At 40.7% G+C, this 20344-nt stretch overlaps 1 protein-coding gene across 3 annotated transcripts in view; it reads right to left on the bottom strand.

Moving 5' to 3' along the window:
• TDRD7 (tudor domain containing 7) overlaps nucleotides 1–20344 on the bottom strand; it is a 37890-nt gene that overhangs the window by 7209 nt on the left and 10337 nt on the right. For all 3 annotated transcript variants that reach the window (XM_084305424.1, XM_084305425.1, XM_084305426.1), the window contains 6 exons: nucleotides 19165–19382; nucleotides 8943–9520; nucleotides 3396–3582; nucleotides 1636–1747; nucleotides 649–851; nucleotides 367–501 (listed from right to left, as the gene is read on the bottom strand). In XM_084305424.1, the coding sequence (XP_084161550.1) occupies nucleotides 367–501; nucleotides 649–851; nucleotides 1636–1747; nucleotides 3396–3582; nucleotides 8943–9520; nucleotides 19165–19382 (1433 nt within the window). The remainder of the gene's footprint in view (nucleotides 1–366; nucleotides 502–648; nucleotides 852–1635; nucleotides 1748–3395; nucleotides 3583–8942; nucleotides 9521–19164; nucleotides 19383–20344) is intronic.

Below are 20344 nucleotides of genomic sequence, written 5' to 3'. Positions count from 1 at the left end.
ACACCTCAACTCCATCACATAAATAAATATTCCAGAAAAAAAAAAAAGTATGGCAGAACATCCACAGGTTTTCTATCAACCTAGAGCAGTTTCTACAGGAAGCTTCCCATTATGAGCCATTTTGGTACTGTTTTAACTATTCAAGAGAAGTTAGAAGTAGTTATTGAATCCTAAGAGACAGCATTTGAACAAAAGAGTATCAGAAAACATTTTCACCCTGAAAACTGCATGCATAAAGACTAGGAACAGGTTTTTCAGCCTTTTTAAGTGTTCACATGTCTCAGAAATCTGAACTTTTGTACAAAGAAAAGGACTGGTGCACTGAAAAGGCCACATGACTTGACTTCTCCCTCATCACAGACCTACCTTGTGAAGGAAGTGGTCTTCTATCTTCTGCAAGATTTCAGAAAGCCTAGACAAGCCTTTAGACGGCAGTTGGCAATACAGACTTCCATCTGAGAGAACACTGGTTACTCTGACATTTGTATATAGTGCATCTACCTGGAACAGTCAGATTTTGACAAGAAAGGGGACACACACACACACACACAGAAAGTTAGCACATTTGTGAGTACTGTTTTTTGTCCATCTAAGACTTCTGTGGTCAATGCTTTTTAATGAATTAAAAAGGGAAGAAGCAGATGGTACCTGTAGGTGCAGTTCAAAGGATTTGTCATACAAGGCCTTCAGACAAGTAGCATTAATGTTGATGTCATCTTCTCCAGAAGTGTCATAGAGAACAAAAAGAGGAATATCACTCCTTTCCAGTATTTCCACAGCAAGTATCTTGGAGCATGCCTGCAATTCTACAGCCTTTACTAGGGCAGGATCATCACAGAAGACTTCCAGCCCTGTAAGACACACCATACTTTTTATGTATTACTTTAATGAAGGGAAATATAATAAACGTGTATTTACAACAGGAACCTTTCCAAGAATCAGGATGTAGTTGGAAGGTTGTATTGCATCTCACTTTGCGTTCTACTGTCTCCTTTTTTAACACAAAGACATAGTAAAGAGGAGAAAAAAATCCTCTTCAGAAAGAATCAAGGCAAATATGCAGACAAAAAAGGAACTGCATTCAAATAAAAGTTTATCCTTGTCAATTTGAAATATTTAAAATAAAATGTTCTTAGAACATTTTAGAATCTTAAAACTAACATCTTAGAAGTTAGAAATGCCCACCAGTTTTAGGAAATTAAATTTCCAGCACAGTCTAGGAAGCCTGAGAGTGCTAAAAGGGGAAGGATCACTTTAAAATAACTGAATGATCACATTAGGTCTCATTTGTGGAAAAAGGAGTCATGCTAGTATATGCTTCACACAACAGGAAGTGTTTTACTTTTATTTCTTTAGACATGCACGTATTAAAGGAACAAACACATCCAAGCTAAGTGTAGAAACAACTAAGCTCTATTAGAGACACTGGGGTCTTCTGATATCAAGGTTTCTTTATAAAACTCTTCTTGACATCCTGCTGTCCACACACACCTGTGTCTGCTTACACTGACTATCTTGGGCAGAATCTAACACACATAGTTATTCCAAACAAGGATCAGAATTCCCAAACTGAGATGGTTCAATCTGTAAGTCATGCAACAGCAAGCTGTATAGACAGCACCGGCCTTCTCTTACCTGCCAGTTTACATTTTGCAACTTGAAATGGAAGTGAACAGAACTGCTTGTGTAGTTTGTACACACTGTTGCTTTCAATAACTTCACTGAAGCCATGGTCAACATAGTACACCTGGTAAGGGAAAGTGAGATAAAAGCATAAGATCATTAATAGAACTTTAAATACACATTCCTGAGACTAGGGAAAATGTATTCAGCTACCACATTCTCTGTGCATCCATTAAACAGGCATTGCATTTTTTGCTAATTATAGTGATATAGCTACATAGCACCATTACTCTAATGTTTATTTCACTACTTAAATATTCAGAGCTTTCAAGGTAGGTTTTCTTCTCAAGATTTATGTAAAACCATCCTCTCTAACACAATCTCAACTCTTCATAGAAACAGTGCTGGAAGGACTCAGCATATTAACTTCAACCACATGAACAAAGATAATAAAGTGGCAATTTTAGAGTTTTCAAAGTGTTGAAGACTCAAGTACTATGTAAGTGCCATAGTGTGTTTTGTATTTTGTTCTACAGCCTTAAGAGGACTATTTGGAGTTATATTTCCAGTAACTTTGACACAAATACCACAAACACTGCAGGAAGTCAGTAGTAAAAGTGTTGGTTGGCAGTAGGTAATCAGAACTAAGGTGAAAGAAAGCAAGCTTACATAGGGCTTTTTACAACTTCTTTCTAAACTCTATCATGCAAAATATCTGCACAACAAACTTTCCATAGGGAGTCTGAGCAGTGGTGGATGATCAGCAAGCAAATGCTGCAATGTAGCAGTAGTCTTCTTTTGGCTGCTAGCTCTGCCTAGACAAAAAACAGAGGCAAGCTTGCTATTTTTCTCTGAAGCCAATGTAATCTTTCACAAAACTGAGTTCTGTGACAACCTGTTCCTTCAAGTTCTAGCTGAAGGTTATCACACTTTCAGAAAAACTCAGTCTATCTCATGCATTATTTAAAAATTTATGAAATGGATCGATTTTATAAGTATGTTAAGGAGATCTGGGTAAAAAAAATCACCCAACTATGGGAAGAAATTTAAAAAGTTATCATTAACGTTTGACGAAGCAAGAAATAACTGGAAAATCTGAAACTGTTCTTACAGTTCAATTAGTTCAATTATGCAGTCTAATTTCTCTGTGGATGTCAAGAAACATCCCCTTGGCTCAGGAAACATTTAACAGAGGAGTTAAATAACCTCAGAGGGGTTTAATTAACGTGCACACCAGATGCAACTCCCAGGATACCAGACTTGTCTGACAGGGAAGTTTAAGCACAAGTATATCCTTCTCACTGTCTTGCTAATTAATGCACATGATAGATACTTCAGTACAACACTTCAAGCAAGATCTGAAACCTATTAGCTATTGAATTTTCTCCTTCCCCATTCCAAGTAGCACCACCATACCCATTCCTCCCATTACTACCAAAGGTAAATTTTCAGCACTAAGGTGCTTTAGTGCCCAGCCCTGTATAAAATCCCAAACTTCCACAAAATCCAAAATACCTGTGGAAAAAAAAAACAACACTGAAAGACCATTTATTTTTGACAATCACACAACTTGAAAGAAAGACTTTAAAAGTCTTAACTTCTCCTTTCCTATAACTGAAAAGAGAAGTACTTCAGGTTGGGAAAGGAGACAATGCTAGCAGTGCACCATGCTTGGGAATTGACTGTGTACCTTAAAAAAAAAAACAACAAAAAAAAAAAACAAGAAAACATTTCAAATCTTTCACAGAGTGACAAAACAAATAACTGCTTGCCTTTATTTTCTTGTCTTCCACAGAAGTTATCCGAGCACGCAGCCAGGCCTCATCTTCAGTGTGTACAACAACAAGCTGCCCAACACTCAGAGACTGGACTTGTAACACCGCGCAGTTCTGACTATAGTAAGCTCTCATGTCATCTTCCATTTGTTCCTGGGCGTAAGAATAATCTTTCCCCACGTACCTACAGTGTTTCAATAAAAACAACCAAGCAGACAGACAAACAAAAACAAAACACGCACACAGGAGTTAGATCAATTCAAGCTGAATAAGAACCCAAGAACCTTTATACGTAAAATATGTATATATCCATAATTTATTCATATATAAGGACATTGGTATCAAGACTCTTTTCCACTGGCAGGGCTATAGAAGAGTAGTAACTGACAAAATGTAGTACTACTGTTCATAGTTAAATGTGGTCCAGCACTGTAGAATCTAACATGCTCAATTAGACCTTTAGTAAGAGATCTTACATAATTATTACCATGTATAACCATGCAGAGGAACCTGTCTACAAGAGCAAAATATCTGGGATGAGGTGTTAAAAAAAAAAAACAAAAAAAAAAACTGATATGACATACCAGTTTCTTAACATGTAACATATGACATCGCTGAAGTTACTCAGTCCTCAGCAAACACCAGTTTATCAGCTTTTCACTAATGTCAGTCAAAGCACAAGGCATCTAAAATAGTTTTACAGATCCTTCTCAAACTATGTGCTATTTACTCCTGGCCTTCCAAACAAGCCTGCTAGTAGGCTGCCAACCTAATGTTTTACACTGAAGTAATCTGAGTTGTGTGAATCTTCTTAATTTACTGAAAACTACAAATGGGAAATTGTGAATAACTTCAGAAACAAGTCAGCTTAGCACAGAAGGAAAATCTACTTTCATACTTGTATTAGCAGCTACTGCTTTAATTACATTAAAAGTTGTTCCTAGAATGACTAATGCCACTAATTTCTACCACACAGTTTGCTGTATCACCCTATAACAAGCCAGGTTTATCTCAAAGGTCTGCCTTATGCACAGGATTAGGGCAGGCACTGTACAGTAGCATTATAACAAAGGTGGCCCAGTGTGCTAAAGTTAAACCTGATCGCATTCCAGGCTGTCTTCAGGAAAATGGGGATTTCTCTGCTACCCTCCCGTTCAATTAAACGCTGCTTTTCAGACTGACAGCCACCTCGCCTCTATGTAAACACTCAACTCCTCCACGGTGGACATGGAGTGCAGCAACACAAGCAGGTATACAAGGCCTAGAAGTTCACTTCTTGCATCGGTTTCATACGGATATTTAAAGGACAGGAGGAGTAACACGAAGTAGAAAAATCATTCAAAACTTCCTGCCTCATGTTTTTCTGGTAACAGGTAAGGATCCTACTGAGGAAGATTTTGGCTGTTAAAAGCCAACTGGAAAGTTATTTTTCATATTCTTTAGAAACAAATCTTGGAAAATGACCTCAAAAAAGGTGTTATATACACGTGGCCAGACTAGAGTGCGCACAGCATTGTTGCTAGTCTCAACTGGAACTGCTTCGTGGGCCAAGTAAAGAAAGCCTGATGCTCCACTGTGGAAGGAACAGAGGGTTGTATTCTTCTATAGCAGAACAAGCTATGAAGTTTTCTATTCAAAAAGGTAAAAAAGGGAAAAGTTTCCCACACCACAGCACAGAAACTCAAAATAACTGAGAATAAAAAGTGAGTTAATTATTTCTTGTGAGAAGCCAGGTGTCACATCCAGCATAACATCTCTCCAATCACAGCTGTAGATGTACACAGAGCACCTACGAGAGCTTCAATCACCTCTCTTTCATTGACAAGAAAATCCTTGAAGAATTGTACCAGGTCTCAAAATAGCACCAAACCTTCCAGTTTCATCTTAAGTAGCACTGCAGTAGAAAGGTTTCAGCTAAGCAACAACTAATCACATACCAAGAAAGTATAAAGACATATTGCTCCATCCCCAAGACAGAAGAAACACAGCAACCCATAGCCACTGCACAGTGCTTGCACAAATCACATGGGAGTGACTGTTACTACACACACAGCGAAGGCGAGCCCACGCATTGTTTCTTTCTTATATCTTGCAGGAATATTTTCTTGCTATGGCAGAAATATTTCCCCTTCAAGTCCAGTTTCATCTTGAAGATTAAAGACCTTGCCCATGAAGCGTATGCATCTCTCAGCACACTGCACCTGAGGCCAAGAAGCCACTGATCACTGCCAGGTACCTACGCAGAGCTGACAAGCTGAGAAACTTTTATTATTCAATATTGTCCAAAATACACCATCCAAAATTTGAGAACTGCCACTGTAGAGGAAGTTTAACAAAAGCAGACTCAGCTCAGTGTCACACAGCAGCTTAACTAACCTGCGGGACTTAGGGCATTCTACGTTATTCCCTACAGACAGGCTAATTAAATGAAATGATTAAGGCAATTATTCAGAGTACACCTATTACCAGAGATTTACTATATTGCTCATTCTTAAGAGAGACAAAAATATTACCTCCTGGCTAGAGCCGAGTTCCTTTCTCTCACCTAGGCCAATAAACCTGCAGCAACAGGAAGGCTGCATGATTTAGTGTTCTGAAGCAGAAACTTCAAAAGTTCATGGAGAATGGGTAAAGACGCCAATGACAGTGTCAAATATTGCACTTATCCTCAGAAAAGACCACAAAAAATATAATCTAGGGAACTCCAGGCAAGCACGACTCACTTTGGTCCCTGGAAAAACTGTTTATCATGTCCTTCTGAAACACATTTCTGAGCAAATGAAGACTGTGATGAAGAAAACCAATATGGATTTGGCAAAAATAAATCACGTCTGATCAACTTCAGTGCCTTCTGTGATGGCTGCATTTGTGTGAAGTGGGGAGAGCAGTGGATGTCATTTACCTCAGTGTTGGCAAGGCTTTTGACACAGTCTCCCACAACATGCTGGCATCCAGGTTCAGAAACTGCAGTGCTGAACTGTGGATGGATTTAAAAACATCCTGGTGGAGAGCTCAGAGGGCAGAGGTTAATGGGTTATGTTTTATCTGGGGGGCCAGAGACAAATGGAGCACTTCACAGACCTCTGCCAAAACTTGTCCTAACTTATCAGTGACCTGTAGGAGGTAAGGGACTGCTTGCTTCAGTTTGCAGGTGACAACAAATGGGTGTCACAGCTTCAGGGCAGGTCTGCCATTCACAGAGACCTGGATGGGGTGAGGAACAGGCTGCCAGGAAGGTCATGGTGTTTAACAAGGATTAGCATCACTTATGGCACCTGGGAAGGAAAAAACTGTGCCAAATGGAGGGGACAGACCAGCTGCTGAGAAGAACCGCAGAAAAAGGTCTAGGCAGATGCAAGCAGAGTGCAAACCAGCAGCGTGCCTGGCTAGCAGAGACTCTGGCAAACATCCTGGCTGTATGAAGAGAAACAAAGCCAGCCAGGGGAAGAAAGTGAATATCCTCCTCTACTTGGTATTCAGTAGATCACATCTGAAACATTGTGTCAGCTAAGACATCATCAAGACAGCTGGGGGCTAGAAGACCTGCCAGGTGAGGAAAGGCTGCGAGAACTGTGCTGCTCAGCTCGGAGAAGAGATGGCCTCAGTGGGAGCTCAGCGTGCTGCTCCAGGAACTCACCACAAAGACAGAACGATGTCCTTCGGTGGCTCTGGTGGGAAGACAAGAGGCAATGGTCATGCTTTGAAGCAGGAGAGGGTCAAAACACATGAAAGGAACAAACTCCCCCCACGAGGCAGCTGAGCAGAGGGGCACGCTGCCCAGAAAGGTCATGCAGTCCCCATCCTAGGAAGATCTTCAACACCTAACTGGCTAAGCCCTGATCAACCTCGTCTGACCTCAGGGTTGACCCTGCCTTGTGCAGCAGGTTGGCCTACAATCCCCCTCAGGCCCATTCAGGCCTGATTTGTGTTCCACTTCTGTAATCAAGCAGTCATTTAGAAGTATGCTTTCCATGAAAGAAGGAGGCAGAGATGGCATCACTTACAGAACAATTTATGTGGGTGACCTGTAAAGACTTGCTCAGAAAAGCTGCTCTAACATTCAGTCTTCAAACATCCTTAACTGCCTCCTGAAAAAAAGTCCTCTTTTCTTTCATCATGTCCCAAAAAACAAATGAAAGAGTACCAGTCTGAATTAGCGGAGGACATCTCATACTCTTCATAAGAAAAGCAAAACCATCGGACCAACAAGCATTAAGCCAAATGCAAGTCACGCTATGAATCCAACCAAATAGATCATTAATTCCAGGAAAAAAAAAAAAAAAAAAGCACAGTTCTGGAAACCTTGTAACCGGAGCCAAACCACAGAGAGTGAATATTCATCAGGAACAGTTTTTCCAAACCAATTACTGGAAACGCCCCTAAAATGACAGATCAGAAAGCTAAGATATGTTACTCCACATATACAGCAAAATGCCATGCTGGTAGAAAGGTTACAAAATGAATTTATAAGACCTACAGAAACAGAGAAAAAGCACAAAATAGGGATTGGGCTAGCAGCTGAAACAAAGATAGAAGTTTTCATTTGAGAACGTTGCCATTATAACTCCCCAAGTACGGGGATTTTCATTCACTACAAGTCATCAGCTGTTATGGTTCCCTGATTTCAGGGAACCAAACCCCTGGGCTGACACAAAGAAAGTTCAGTTCTTTGCGTTCCAGTACATCAGTGACAGCTAGAAAAGAAGAACATCTAAATATCAACCTTAACTCTGGTGTTGAATACTGCCAGTCAGTAGTGAGGAAAAGTGTATTAATTGCATAGTGAGAGGATCTGTAAGTGAACTGCAAACGTACTTACTTAGATCCTAATCAGGACCCTTGAGAATGTCTGAAACTATCTAGTGAAAACTGAAACTGCAGAAACTAAAGGGAAAAAAACAGAGAGCTGTCAATTTAGTATATTACCAGACAGCTATGCAATTCATGCTCTGAAGTGACAGATAAACCTGTTTAACAGTTGAATTTGAGAAAGCGTTACTGCTTTTTCATTTTTTAAATCCTTCTAGGATCGGTATTTTTTATCCTAACAATGAAGTATAGTTATTTCCTGAAAGAGTACAGTACCATATACATAACATAGTGATACCATCTGTTTCTTACACTGTTCTCTGAGGCTAGACTGATCAACCATCAAACCAAGCAGCACTAGCCATTTGTTGTTGGATGGAAGCTCAAAAAGTCAAAACTGCAGTATAAGCTGAACGTGCACAACTCACACCTAGGTAGTAACAAGGTAGTAACAGAAGGAAAATACCTTAATAGATATTAAAGCAGTATCTGGACACTACCTCTAATATTACTAATGTGATACAGAAAGGTTACTCTAAAAAGTCAGATCTGCTTTGATCCTCAAACTAATACTAGAACTGATAAGCTCAGAGTTTAGCAGTCTTCTATTTAAACACAAAAAGAATTCTTAAGTTTCATTATCAACACAGGTAAATGAAGTCCTGCAGATCTGCATAGTACGCGTTCATGAATTTATAAATTAAGCAAAGAAGAGATTCTGAAGTGTGAACTTGCCTAATTATAACCTCATTAGTGTTGTTCAATTCTACCACCATGACGGAGACAGGTCCTTCTGATGGAATGAGTAGAGGAGGAACAGTTACTTTTTCTGGATACCACTCCTTGGATTCTTCATACTGGTGTTCAGCTGTGGCCTTCACATTATCGGGTGTCTGGACCTTCTCTGTGACATTCAGATTCTCATCGGTGCATCTTTGGGGTTTTACGTAGAGGATAGCCTTTTTGGGGACATTAGATACATAATCAACAACGCATATATCTGAGAGCAACTCCAGGTTATTTAGAATGCCTTCTGGAAATTTTGCTTGGTAAGTGTCTTGGTACAATTTGGGAAGCGCATTAGCCCAGAGACCACTGGAATACTTCTTCAGGATATTAACAACTTTTTGCTTGAAGTCACTACTAAGTGAGGCAGACTCAGACTCCATACTTGGTTTTAACAACGGGTCCACTTTTGAAGTGACATTCTGAGATGCCTTTTCTTGCTCTGTATCACTTTTCACAGATGGCGATATTCTCTTAGCAGGATAAAGAAGCCCATCTATCTGATCACCTGTGCATACTTTCTCCACCTTGGAAAACAAAAAGCAGAATCAATGATCAGTTGCATCTCTAAAGTCGTAGTCATTTTAACAATTATATTTTTATAACATGCATTTCATACAGAGTTTGAGGTGGACACCCGCAAGGAACTAAGCTTGAGCCAATTACTACAGAGAAGTCATTTCTTGTAATACTTCCTGATTTTGGGGGAATACCAAGCAAATAATGACATCAGGACAGTGCAAATATGAAAGCTGTGCATTACAACCAGGAGTTGGTTCCAAATAAACTTATCTCCTTTCTCCTCGAAGGTACAAAAGATACACACTCCACAAAACTTAAGTCTTCGGCACATTAACCTCCCCCCAGATCTCTTCCACACAGAGAAGCATATTATAAAAAGATGTTTCCATCCCAGTTCTCCAAGTGAAAGGGAATTCGATTGCATACTTGAGAAACAAGAGAACATCTGTCAGGCAGTGTCACAAAAGCAGCCTGCTATTGCACTCAGGGAATGGTATATTCTGTAAAGAAGTTCTGAAATTAAGGAAAAAAATTCTGGATCATAATAAATTTAAGGAAATCGATTAGGCAATTTTAAACCATGTCCATAACTTCCCTCTACACTCAGACGTTTTGCCAGTCCATATGTCTCTACTCTTTGAGAGTTTCAATAGTGAGCATCCCACATAGTCTGAAGTCACAACCATGAAAGCAGCACCACTTGAGAACTGCAGAAACAAATTCACAATAAGAATTAAATTTCCTAAAGCTACAGTTTCAACTCAGATCAATCTAACTGTGGGTTAGCAGGGATACCTACGTAGAACTGAGGTAACAAAAGCTATCAGTGCTTATATGTTGGTCCTGAAACCTGACCATCTCCTACAATATAGATTTTTTTTTCTTAAAGTTTTACATAGCTACACTTAGATGTTCCTTCCTCAAAAGAAAAAAACCTACATCAGTTTCCTGGGTAGACATTATGCCAAAGCCCTTTTCAGAGAAAGATCAGTGAAGAACAAATTGAATAGTTAGATTACTTGCTATTACTCAGGCCCAGCATTTCCCTTCAGGATAGTGGTATCTATGCCCATCAGAACTTCATAAACCTTGCTAAAAGTCATTCTTTGCTGTTGTCTTAGCTACTTACAAGCAGAACAAGAAGATTTAAAGCACTATTTTACACAAGAACAGTATGTCTCTTTATCAAACAGTATTAATGAGACAAGAACATTTAGTTACAATGCATCGAACAGCTGTTAAAAATGGCCATTACTGTGTCAAGAACCACGAATTTTCTCCTACACACAGCTATTCACACATTCCAAATTGCCACATGCCCCACATTGTTTAGAGTCTTAAGTCGTTGTTTAGCCATTAAGGGCTACTACATATCCTGGCTGCAGCTAGGATCCTGCTCCTTTTCTTCACAGTAGCTGGTATGGCGCTGTGTTTTGGATTTAGAGTGAGAACAACGCTGACAACACACTGATATTTCGGTTGTTGCAGAGCAGTGCTCACCCAGAGCCAAGGACCTTTCAGCTTCTCATGCTGCCCCACCAGCAAGGAGGCCCAAGTGGTGAAGAGTATGCATCTACTATAGGCTACCAACATACAAAAATTACATAAAAGACTTCAGTGAGCCAGTGGAACTTGCACGAAGCTCATAAGGATCTCTGCTGGATACAAGAAGTTACAAAATGTGTCCAGCCGTACCAACTAGAAGGTCAAAATACCTTTACAGTGACACCTGCAGTGTCAGGAGGAACCTGTACATGGCTCACTATTTTCCAATAAGGGAAAAGTCTGTGTTGTGAGGAGGTCCCTACACCAACCTCCTGCTCAAAGCAGGGCTGACACCAAAGGCAAATCAAATTGTTCACAACAGCCTTGCTCAATTAAATTCTGAAAGCTTCCAAGGACGGAGATTCCTGTGGTGTTGCATCACTTAGATGGTAAAGAATTTATTTATTTATTTTTACCATGGACAAACAGAACTTTTCTTTTTGCAATCCTGATTCTTGCCCTTTCATTAAGCACCTCTGAGTTAGTTTTCTCCATATAACCCCTTTAGACAGTGGAAGACTGTAATTAGACATCCCTTTTATCTCCAGGCTCTGCTAAACTGCATGAGATCATCAGCTCTGCAAGAGAAGAACCTTGGCTGTTCTAGAACCTGGTATCACTGAGGAGCCTGTCCTTTGACCTGGATTTAAATCTGAAGCTTTTTTTTTTTTAATTTAAAAAATACAGATCTCAGGAAAAAAAAATGTAACCACTACAGTTTAAGCTGAAACTACATCTGAGAGAGATACAGAGGTCAGGGCCTCAAAAGCAGTATCTCAAAAACTGAGTATGACAGTTACAGGCTACAATACTCGTGACATCTTGGTGGAAGTCATAATGCAGTTAAAATTAGAGTTAAAACTAGAGTTTAAGTTAAAATTAAGAGTTTAAAACCAGAAGATGCTTATCTGGCTGTTATTGTTGACTTTATGGTGGGGGGAAAAAAAAAACAAATTGAGTACAATGCCCTAATCTGGAAGGCTCTTGTTACCTGACCCAGGAATGTCACAGGAAAGTAGAGACAGATTTTAAGTACAGAATGTGTAAAAATAAGCTCTTAGGTGTACATCTCCAATCTTTACTTTTTATTATTTGCAAGTAGTTGCTGTAAAGACGCTCATCCCTGAATGAATCAAGACAGATTATACGTGTATGACCTGAAGATACAATACAGTTAAGTTGAAATGGGATCTTGCATTAAAAAGAGCCTCTGAAAAAGTCTACAGGCCTTTTTATTCCTAATGAAGTTAAGCTAGAGAAAGACTGCAGGCAATGAAGTAATCTCAATTCACTTTAAATTCCCTTAGCAGTTACAAGGCCTCTTCAACAAGCACAGCGTTTTATCCATACGCAGATGAAGCTTTTCCCTACAGAAGGTGTTATTCCACAACATAATTTAACAAGTACAAGCACAGGTGCTGGCAAGACCTCTGAGGACAGGTATCCCACAGCTTCTCTTCCAGAGCACAAATACTTGTAAGCAAGTGCTCACTGCACCTCATACTGCTGAAAGCCATCAGAGACCAGATGTCTCACCCGTTTTCCACTCCACCTTTTAGTCCACTGATCTAATTTACACATCAACCCCACCTGGTGAACAAGGCTATAAGCAATTGTGCCAAGGGCCTTTCTAAAGTCAAAGGAAACATCACGCACTGCTCTTATAAGCTCGTGTCCTAGGAGAAAGCAACTGGACTGAGATGTATTTGTACCCTCTGGCATGAGAAATCTTACTGTGCCCCTAGAACCTCAGCCAAAGAAAGGGGCTTGGTTTAAAAAAGCAACAGAAGCAAAAAAAACAAGCACAAACAACTAACAAATCCTTGCAAGTGTAACACTCCATCTACGCTTTGCCTACAAAATGCACTCAAGAGACCAAAGTATAATGAATAGCCTAGAAAAAAGAATCATGGCACACTGCCTTGGCAAGTAACGGCACCCTAGGCACAGAGGACTTAAAGATATCCTAAGTGGCCATGTACAAGACTGAGGAATTTGCTTAAAGGACCAGCCAAGGAAACTTTAAATTCCAAAAAGTACTTGGCATAACCAGGACAACGATCTGTTCAAGAAGGCTAAAGTTTACCTTTAGGCACTGCTGTCTCTTGGCTAGCTGTTTAACTAGTGCTGCAACAGAGGTGAACATATTTTAGCTGACAGGACTATTAAACTTCACATGCTGAAGACTGGCAGCAGACTAAAGAGAGAAGATCCTTACCGACCTTTAAGCCTCTTAGCTCCAATAATAGGTCTGAGGTCCTCCAGGCGTTGAAGCTCTCTTTTGAAGAGAGTGTAGATAGATGCTGACTGAACCAACAGTTTAGAGGCAGGAAAATGTCCCTATTTCATAAGCTGTTTCCACATACTTCAGTATAACTTAGCTCAGGTGGACATCATTGGGCTAACATTTCTTGCACAAGAACTAATATTTGAGAAGAAACAGACTTTGCCAGTCATTACTGTGGCCAAGAGACCTTGAAGGATGCACACCACTGTGGAAGTCTTTAATTATAAGCAAAAAGCTTCACTCGTGAGCAACTCCTCAAATCAGCCACCTTTCTGTATCACAAATATCTCAACTTGGTACGCAGCTGAGCTTACAGCTTTACCTGCAAGGTCCATCCTATTAATATGGCTGGCAGGCCTGCCTTGCAGGCACACCATGCCTGCTGTTGCTTCTGTGTTAGAGAGTGCCAACAGCTGTCAGAATGCATTATCAAGGATAACAGAGGCTGAATCATGCTACACAGAAGAAAAACATGTTTGTCCTAGGGCTGAGTAACAGAGGGAGCTCTTAAAAATTAAAATCTGGAGTCCAAAATAATAAAGCTTCAAATAAAAAAAAAAAGATCCTAGGCTAAATACTGACACTGCAACTGAGAAAGCCAAGTAGAATGGAAAAGAAGAATAAGTCAATTCCTTTTCATATACACATACAGAGTGATGAAGGCAGACAAACTCTTGTATGTATTGCTAGGAAAAAAACTTTGTACAAGCGTGCTTGATGATGTGCAACTAAATCACTATGCTCATACATATATAAAATCAAACGAAAATCCACTTTGCTGTGCCAGAATGACCAAGGTAAGGCTGAGTCTTGTTTAAATGCTGTGCACCATGACGATGAAAAAGCAGGTACTCTGGCAACCTCCCTAGATAGGATACCTTCCAGGAAGGAAGTGGAGAAAACACCCTGAAAATGAGTTTCTAGTAAGAAAGTGTCACTCGGTGACATTTTCAAGCCTCTATTCACAATTAGCACATGCAGCTATTTTCTGTGATTCTTCTGCAAGGCAGGGCAATGAAATGCACAGTAGAGAGTAGTGTTCAATGGCAGATGCAGAGCATCTTCGTTTTGTGGTGAACAGGAAAAGCCTGTCTCCAATATTCTTGGTATAAAACAGGTCCTCAAAATTGCTCTAAAACACACTTATCAGAACCATCACACTGATTCAAACAAAATAACTCATCGCAGTCCCAAAAGGGGACTCGTTCCAACCCTCTGCCTCAAGCAGGGCCACCAAAAGCAGGTTGCCCAGGACCACATCCATGTGGCTTTTGAAGATCTCCAAGGAGGGAGGCTCCACAGCTCCTCTGGGCAACCTATGCTAGTGTTCAGGCACCCTCACAGTTCAAAAGTGTTTCCTGATGTACAAAGTAAACCTTCACACGTTTCAGTTTGTGACTACTGCCTCCTGTCCTGTCACTGGCCACCACTGGAAAGAGACTCACTCCAACTTCTTTGCACCTTCCCTTCAGGTATTTATATAATAACTAAGATCTCCCCTGAACCATCTCTCTTTTCTAGGCTATACCGTCCCAGCTCTCTCAGCCCTTCCTCATAGGAAAGATGTTCCAGTCCCTTCATCTTTGTGGCCCTTTGACTCTCTGTTATGTTCATGCCTCTTTTGTACTAGGAAGCCCAGAACTGTGCTGGATAGATGCAACCAGATTTAGAGTCAACATACAAATGTCCAAATGGAAACTAATGACAAGGTTCTTAGGAAAGAGCACAGGGTAGAGGACAATTGTAACGACACCTCTTCCTCCCATTTTAAATATCCCATGGTTCAAGGGCTATTGATTAGTGACAGTTTCTTTGGAATAAAGTAGTTCATGACTACTGAGGCCAGGGATTATCCTGTGAATGTATTCGGTTGCTTTTGAACCCAAGATGATCACTCCCCATTTGCCTTCTCTAGGTCTCTTACTATTCTATAGCCTTTCCTCACCTAAATCAACTAACTTAATTGTTGTTCATACAGCAGCCACCACTTATCTTAACCCTGGTCGTCCTTCTGCATCACCCCTTCATTCTGCTTTATCTCTCAGGAAGTGTTTGAGTATTTTCTGGGTGGAGTCTGGAGAAGCACATCTGATTTTGACGTGCAGTCACACAACGTATTTGCCCAGTGGCACAGTGTTTGTTCTTTTGTTCTCTATTGCTTTTTATGTGCTTCCTTTCACTTGCATTTTTTCTGACCAAAAATTTCATGAAGTTACCATAAAAAACAAGATCACTTTTCCCAAGTTTAACAGTCCACTCAGAACCCACGATTTTATGTGCAATAACACAGTACTTCCAGTAGGACTGCAGTTGCTGTAGTTAAGTTTCAGCTGCAACGTTATGGACCAGCTACCTGGTATTAGGGAGTTCTGCACCTCTTCAGAGAGCCAGGGTCTTTGTAACCTGGAGCTGCCCTGCATCATCAACCAGCTCAGCATGTATTCACATCCTTCACCAGCAGAACAGTCCTGACCAGCTGCAGCCCTGTGAAACCCCAGAATGATTTCCTGACTTTCTGAAAAATTAACCGTTTCAGTTTTGTTAAGTTTACTATCTCAGAGTAGTTACACGTTCATGCAAGGACCTTTCCGATTGCCCTAGGACTGTGTAATTCTCTAAAAGCTTTCGAAAGAAAACTCGGAAATTCAACTAAGCGTTTTGAGAAAAGATGTAGGAATTTCATCTTTCCTGTCTCATCCCATCCCTGGTGACCTGCATAGAAGTTCAGGTACTCGAGGAGAGCTGAGCAAGTGCAAGGAAAAAGTCTTTAAAACATACATGCTGCTCAGTAAGGAGGTTTATAAGGAGACTGCAAAAGATACCACAAAACATGCAGACAGTACCAAAAGTAAATTATTACCTTTTGATCATTTGTGACTTCCAAAAAACAATGAACTTGTTTGCTTACACGACTGCATCCCTCTCACTCCCATACCTCTGCTGTAGTGTCCTCTCTCCCTCAGAGGTTCAGCTGCCTGCATCCCAAGGATTCAAGGCTAAGCCCAAACACAGCAGAGCTACACAACTTTGGCTCAGAGTTCTAAAAAAAAATTTGTTAGGTTGTGAGAAAGACTTGTGAAAAAATCTGTAGAAAGGTAAGAAATGACACAGGGATAGGATCACTGAAATGAGTATCATTAACGGATCAGAGATGCATGACAAAGTAACCTGTCAAACGGAGAGGTGTAAGATTCTGAAAGAAAAAATGAAGGCGTGAGTCAGATGGATCCAACACAGCAGTAGTCTTGCTGGCAATGGAAGCAGACAATGCAACAACACTGAGGATCTGAATGACAGAGTTGTTGAAACACACCTCTCTCCTCCTGACCGAGGTCTGTCTGGCCAGCAGAGACCTTCTGTTATCGTGTAAGGATGATCAGCCTATTTATTCTCAGCCCAATTGCTCATAAACTATAGCCAAACTTCAGTGAGATTATAGCCACTGAATAATTACTTTGTACTTTTGTGTCTAGCTGTGCAAAATGAGATACTACAAGCAGGATGCTCAAGCAAACTAACCCAAAGAAGGGAGGTAGCAGACCAATGGATAACAGTCACCAACAGTTGCAGTAGGTCCTCTTGACTGAAAGTTGAAGTCCGAAAGCAAGGCCATCTACCTGTAAATCACAGCAATTTCTGGAGGCTTCAGCTCACTGGATAGGAAACTTTTCCACTACTCTTAGTTGTAACCTAAACATGGAAAAGATCATTTCCCTGGAAGGAAAGTATGAAATTCCTTCTTTCTAGAGAAGAAATTAAGGATGTGAATTACTAAGAATTGACACTGTCCAGGGCAGAGACCCCAAACAGTTAGTCTGGTGATACTGAAGAGTAATACAAGGCTCACTAAGCTACTACTGATCAGCTGACATTCAGTAAGAGTGTGTGCTGTCTATTTAAGATGCTGAGAGAAACACCAGGCATTTTTCCTGTTCCGAGGCTGGCAGACACACCCATTGTTAACTACCAAAAGATGCAGAAGTAATTCAGAAATTAGTCACGAAATCATCTTTATTGATGCCCAGAGAGGTTGTGGAGTCTTCTTCCCTGAAGCTATCCAAAAGCTGCCTGGAAAGAATCCTGGGTAATGTGCTTCAGCAGACCCTGTTTAAGCAGGAAGGCAGGACTAGAGGATTTCCAGAAGTCCCTTTCAATATCAACCATCCTGTGATTCTGCCCTATGGCATTTCAAAGGATCTACGCTGTTGTACACCTGCAGGCCACTTGTTTGAACCAGAAATAAACACTGCTTAAGACACGCACGGTAGCCTTCATACAAGGCAGCCTGGGTAGCAGTTCAAACTTTTCCATGCCAGAGCCATGAGCATTCTTTACACAAGTCAATAAAGTATTCGAGTCAGACTCTACAGGCTCATTAACAGTCCTCTACAATAAGACAGACTGTGCCAAGGCAACTTGATAGCTCTGATTGCTGTGGTACTGTGCTTGCTGTGTTAGAATATTTCCACAGATTTAATGACCACTTATTTACACTAAAATGAATGTATTTGTTTGCCAGAAAAAAAAAAAAAGAGGCCCAACAGATAACAAGCAAATGGAAAGCAGATACAGATAGAAGATCCTGCATGAACACTAACATTTGTCTGGAATATCATCCAAGAAAAAGATAAGATTAAAATTTGCTGCATGAATTAAGCAACTAAATCAGAACAGCCTGCTGTATGGGTAACATAGGAGCTGATCATCAGCCATCAAAACAAATTGGTGCTGTTTGTGTAAATTACTGCTGTCTGTAATAAGATGCAACAAATGCATTTTATGTATGTGTTAGAACAACATGTGCTAATAGCATGCAAATGCTGCTATTCCTGAAGAGCAAGCATTTATCAGTGAAACTTGTTTAATGTTTATGATAGAATACTTAGCAATATGGAATGAAAATCACTTCAGGCAGACACAGGTTCTCACTACTTTAAAAGCCTTCTGGTATCTTGGCTTGACAGATGTTGAAGTTCACTGATACAACTGGCCTTTTAAAGTAAGCTAAGCAAAGCCTTGGTTCAAAGAAGCCTAAAGAACCCTAAATGGAACAGCGCAGAGAAGGGACAAAAGCACAGCGACTCAAGATCCTTAACCCAGTGGTGATGGCACCAGCCAGACCTGTAAGCGTAGGCTCAGCCTGATGCCTGTTCCTAATACAAAGGATGAAGATGTCCCTGGTGAGCAGGAGATAAGAGACATCAGTGGAGGGCAGGAAGGAGGAGAGCTGTAACCCTTTCCCTCAACATTATCACTTAACTTTCAACTAATTGCATCATAAGCCTAACTTACACAACAAAAATCATATAATCTTGACTTCAGATATGGGAAATACCTACTAAAAAGTCCAAAGGACGATAAAAACTACAGATAGACCTAAGACTGTTCTGAAGAATTTTCTGGTAGCTTGAAGATTTAGAAGGGGAAAAGAAGGCCCTGCAATGTGGAAAAGTAAAGGGTGAAAAATAAAAAATGCAAAATGCAAAGGAGGAAAATAAAAAACACTGCATGGTAGGGAAGTGTCATTAGCTATTATTTGGGTTGTCAGTGTTGCTGAGTTTCCACCTTTGACACCAGCTATAACACTGAGCACTTGTGCCAGGAGGCCACAAAGGCTGACCTTTCTTCTCCAAAACAATGCCAGACCAGTAAGGAATGACTTTTTGGATGTTGTTCCAAAGACACTCTTTTTTTAAAAACACAACAGCTACATATCTTGAAAGAACATGCAAGGCTACCTGAAACAACATTTGGCAAAGGAGCAGTGAAATCTGAAGGGTACTGACATCTTCCACAAAAATGATATTCTATACTTACTGTGCAGACATGAGGCCAGTGCTCAAGCTGACTGAGCACTGCTGTGCTGAGCTCGTCCCAGTACATTTCCTGGTAGATCTGTGCCATCTTCGATACCCAAATACCACTTCTGTACTTGTTCAAGATCTCCTTAATGCGGTTTTGGACTTCACTAATATTAGGGGCAGAACGGCCAGAGGCGGCAGTACGTGTTTCCACAATGGATGTGTTTAAGTTATCTGTTAAATAAAAACATAGCCATGAAGTAAACGGTCTTATCAGCAGAGACAGATGCTCACCCACCTACTTAAAATTAAATATGGAAGCTGCCAGCATAATACCAACTCTAAAATGCTGCACATTGTACAGCACAACTGTTTCAAGTTACTTGCTGTTGGAAAGTCCCATGGATGCCTCAAACATCTAGTAACTAATTGGCCTGAAGCTAATTTCTCAATCACTGTCGTTATTTTCTTAAGAAGGTGCTAAATGCTTTTTTAGAAAGGATCCTGGAAGATGATACAGAACCTTTCTCCACACTGCTGAGAGGCAGTGCTGAGGCAGTATCCCAAGACAGACTGAGGACAGTTTGTTTTTGAGTACAAACACAATAAAGATGCCGCAAAACACTGAATATGTTTCTAAATTCAGTGAAATACAAAATAGACCAAAGATTCACCTTTTATTCTAAGATTTGTCATAAGCAAGAGTCTGAATCCATCACCCAGTCCTTCTATGCTACTTCATGCAAGGAACCCCTCCAGCCGAGCTGGAAAATGGACAGCAGCTGTCTAGCTACTCTGGGTGGTTTTCCTACACTGTGTAGGAGAAAGGCCGTCATTATCCCAGCTGGAGGTTCACATCACTGGCTTGAGTACTCCCTCATCTCTACCCTTTTTCCCCCTTGGAGGGGAAGCGTTGACTACGAGACCTGTAGCTTCACAAATCAGCCTGGCAGGTCCCAAAGAAAGCAACCATCATTTGCCAAGTCTGACCCCCACACAGCCACTGGGAACCAGGCAGCAGACAGAAGGACGTTTTCTGGACAGCCAGGTTAGTGTGCTGGGATTTCTGTGGCTGTTTCCTTCTGAAAGCCAAGATTTCACCCTCCTCTATTATATCCGTACCCTGGCAGTGAAGTTAAGCACACTCCTCCAGTTTCCAAGCTACTCACTCACACTATGTGATTGGCTTTTACATT

Source organism: Netta rufina (genome assembly GCF_964035555.1).
Source record: "Netta rufina genome assembly, chromosome: Z".
In the NCBI taxonomy this organism is placed as follows: Eukaryota; Metazoa; Chordata; class Aves; order Anseriformes; family Anatidae; genus Netta; species Netta rufina.
The sequence above is the reverse complement of the archived record's forward strand: the minus strand, read 5'-3'. Positions and strand labels throughout refer to the sequence as shown.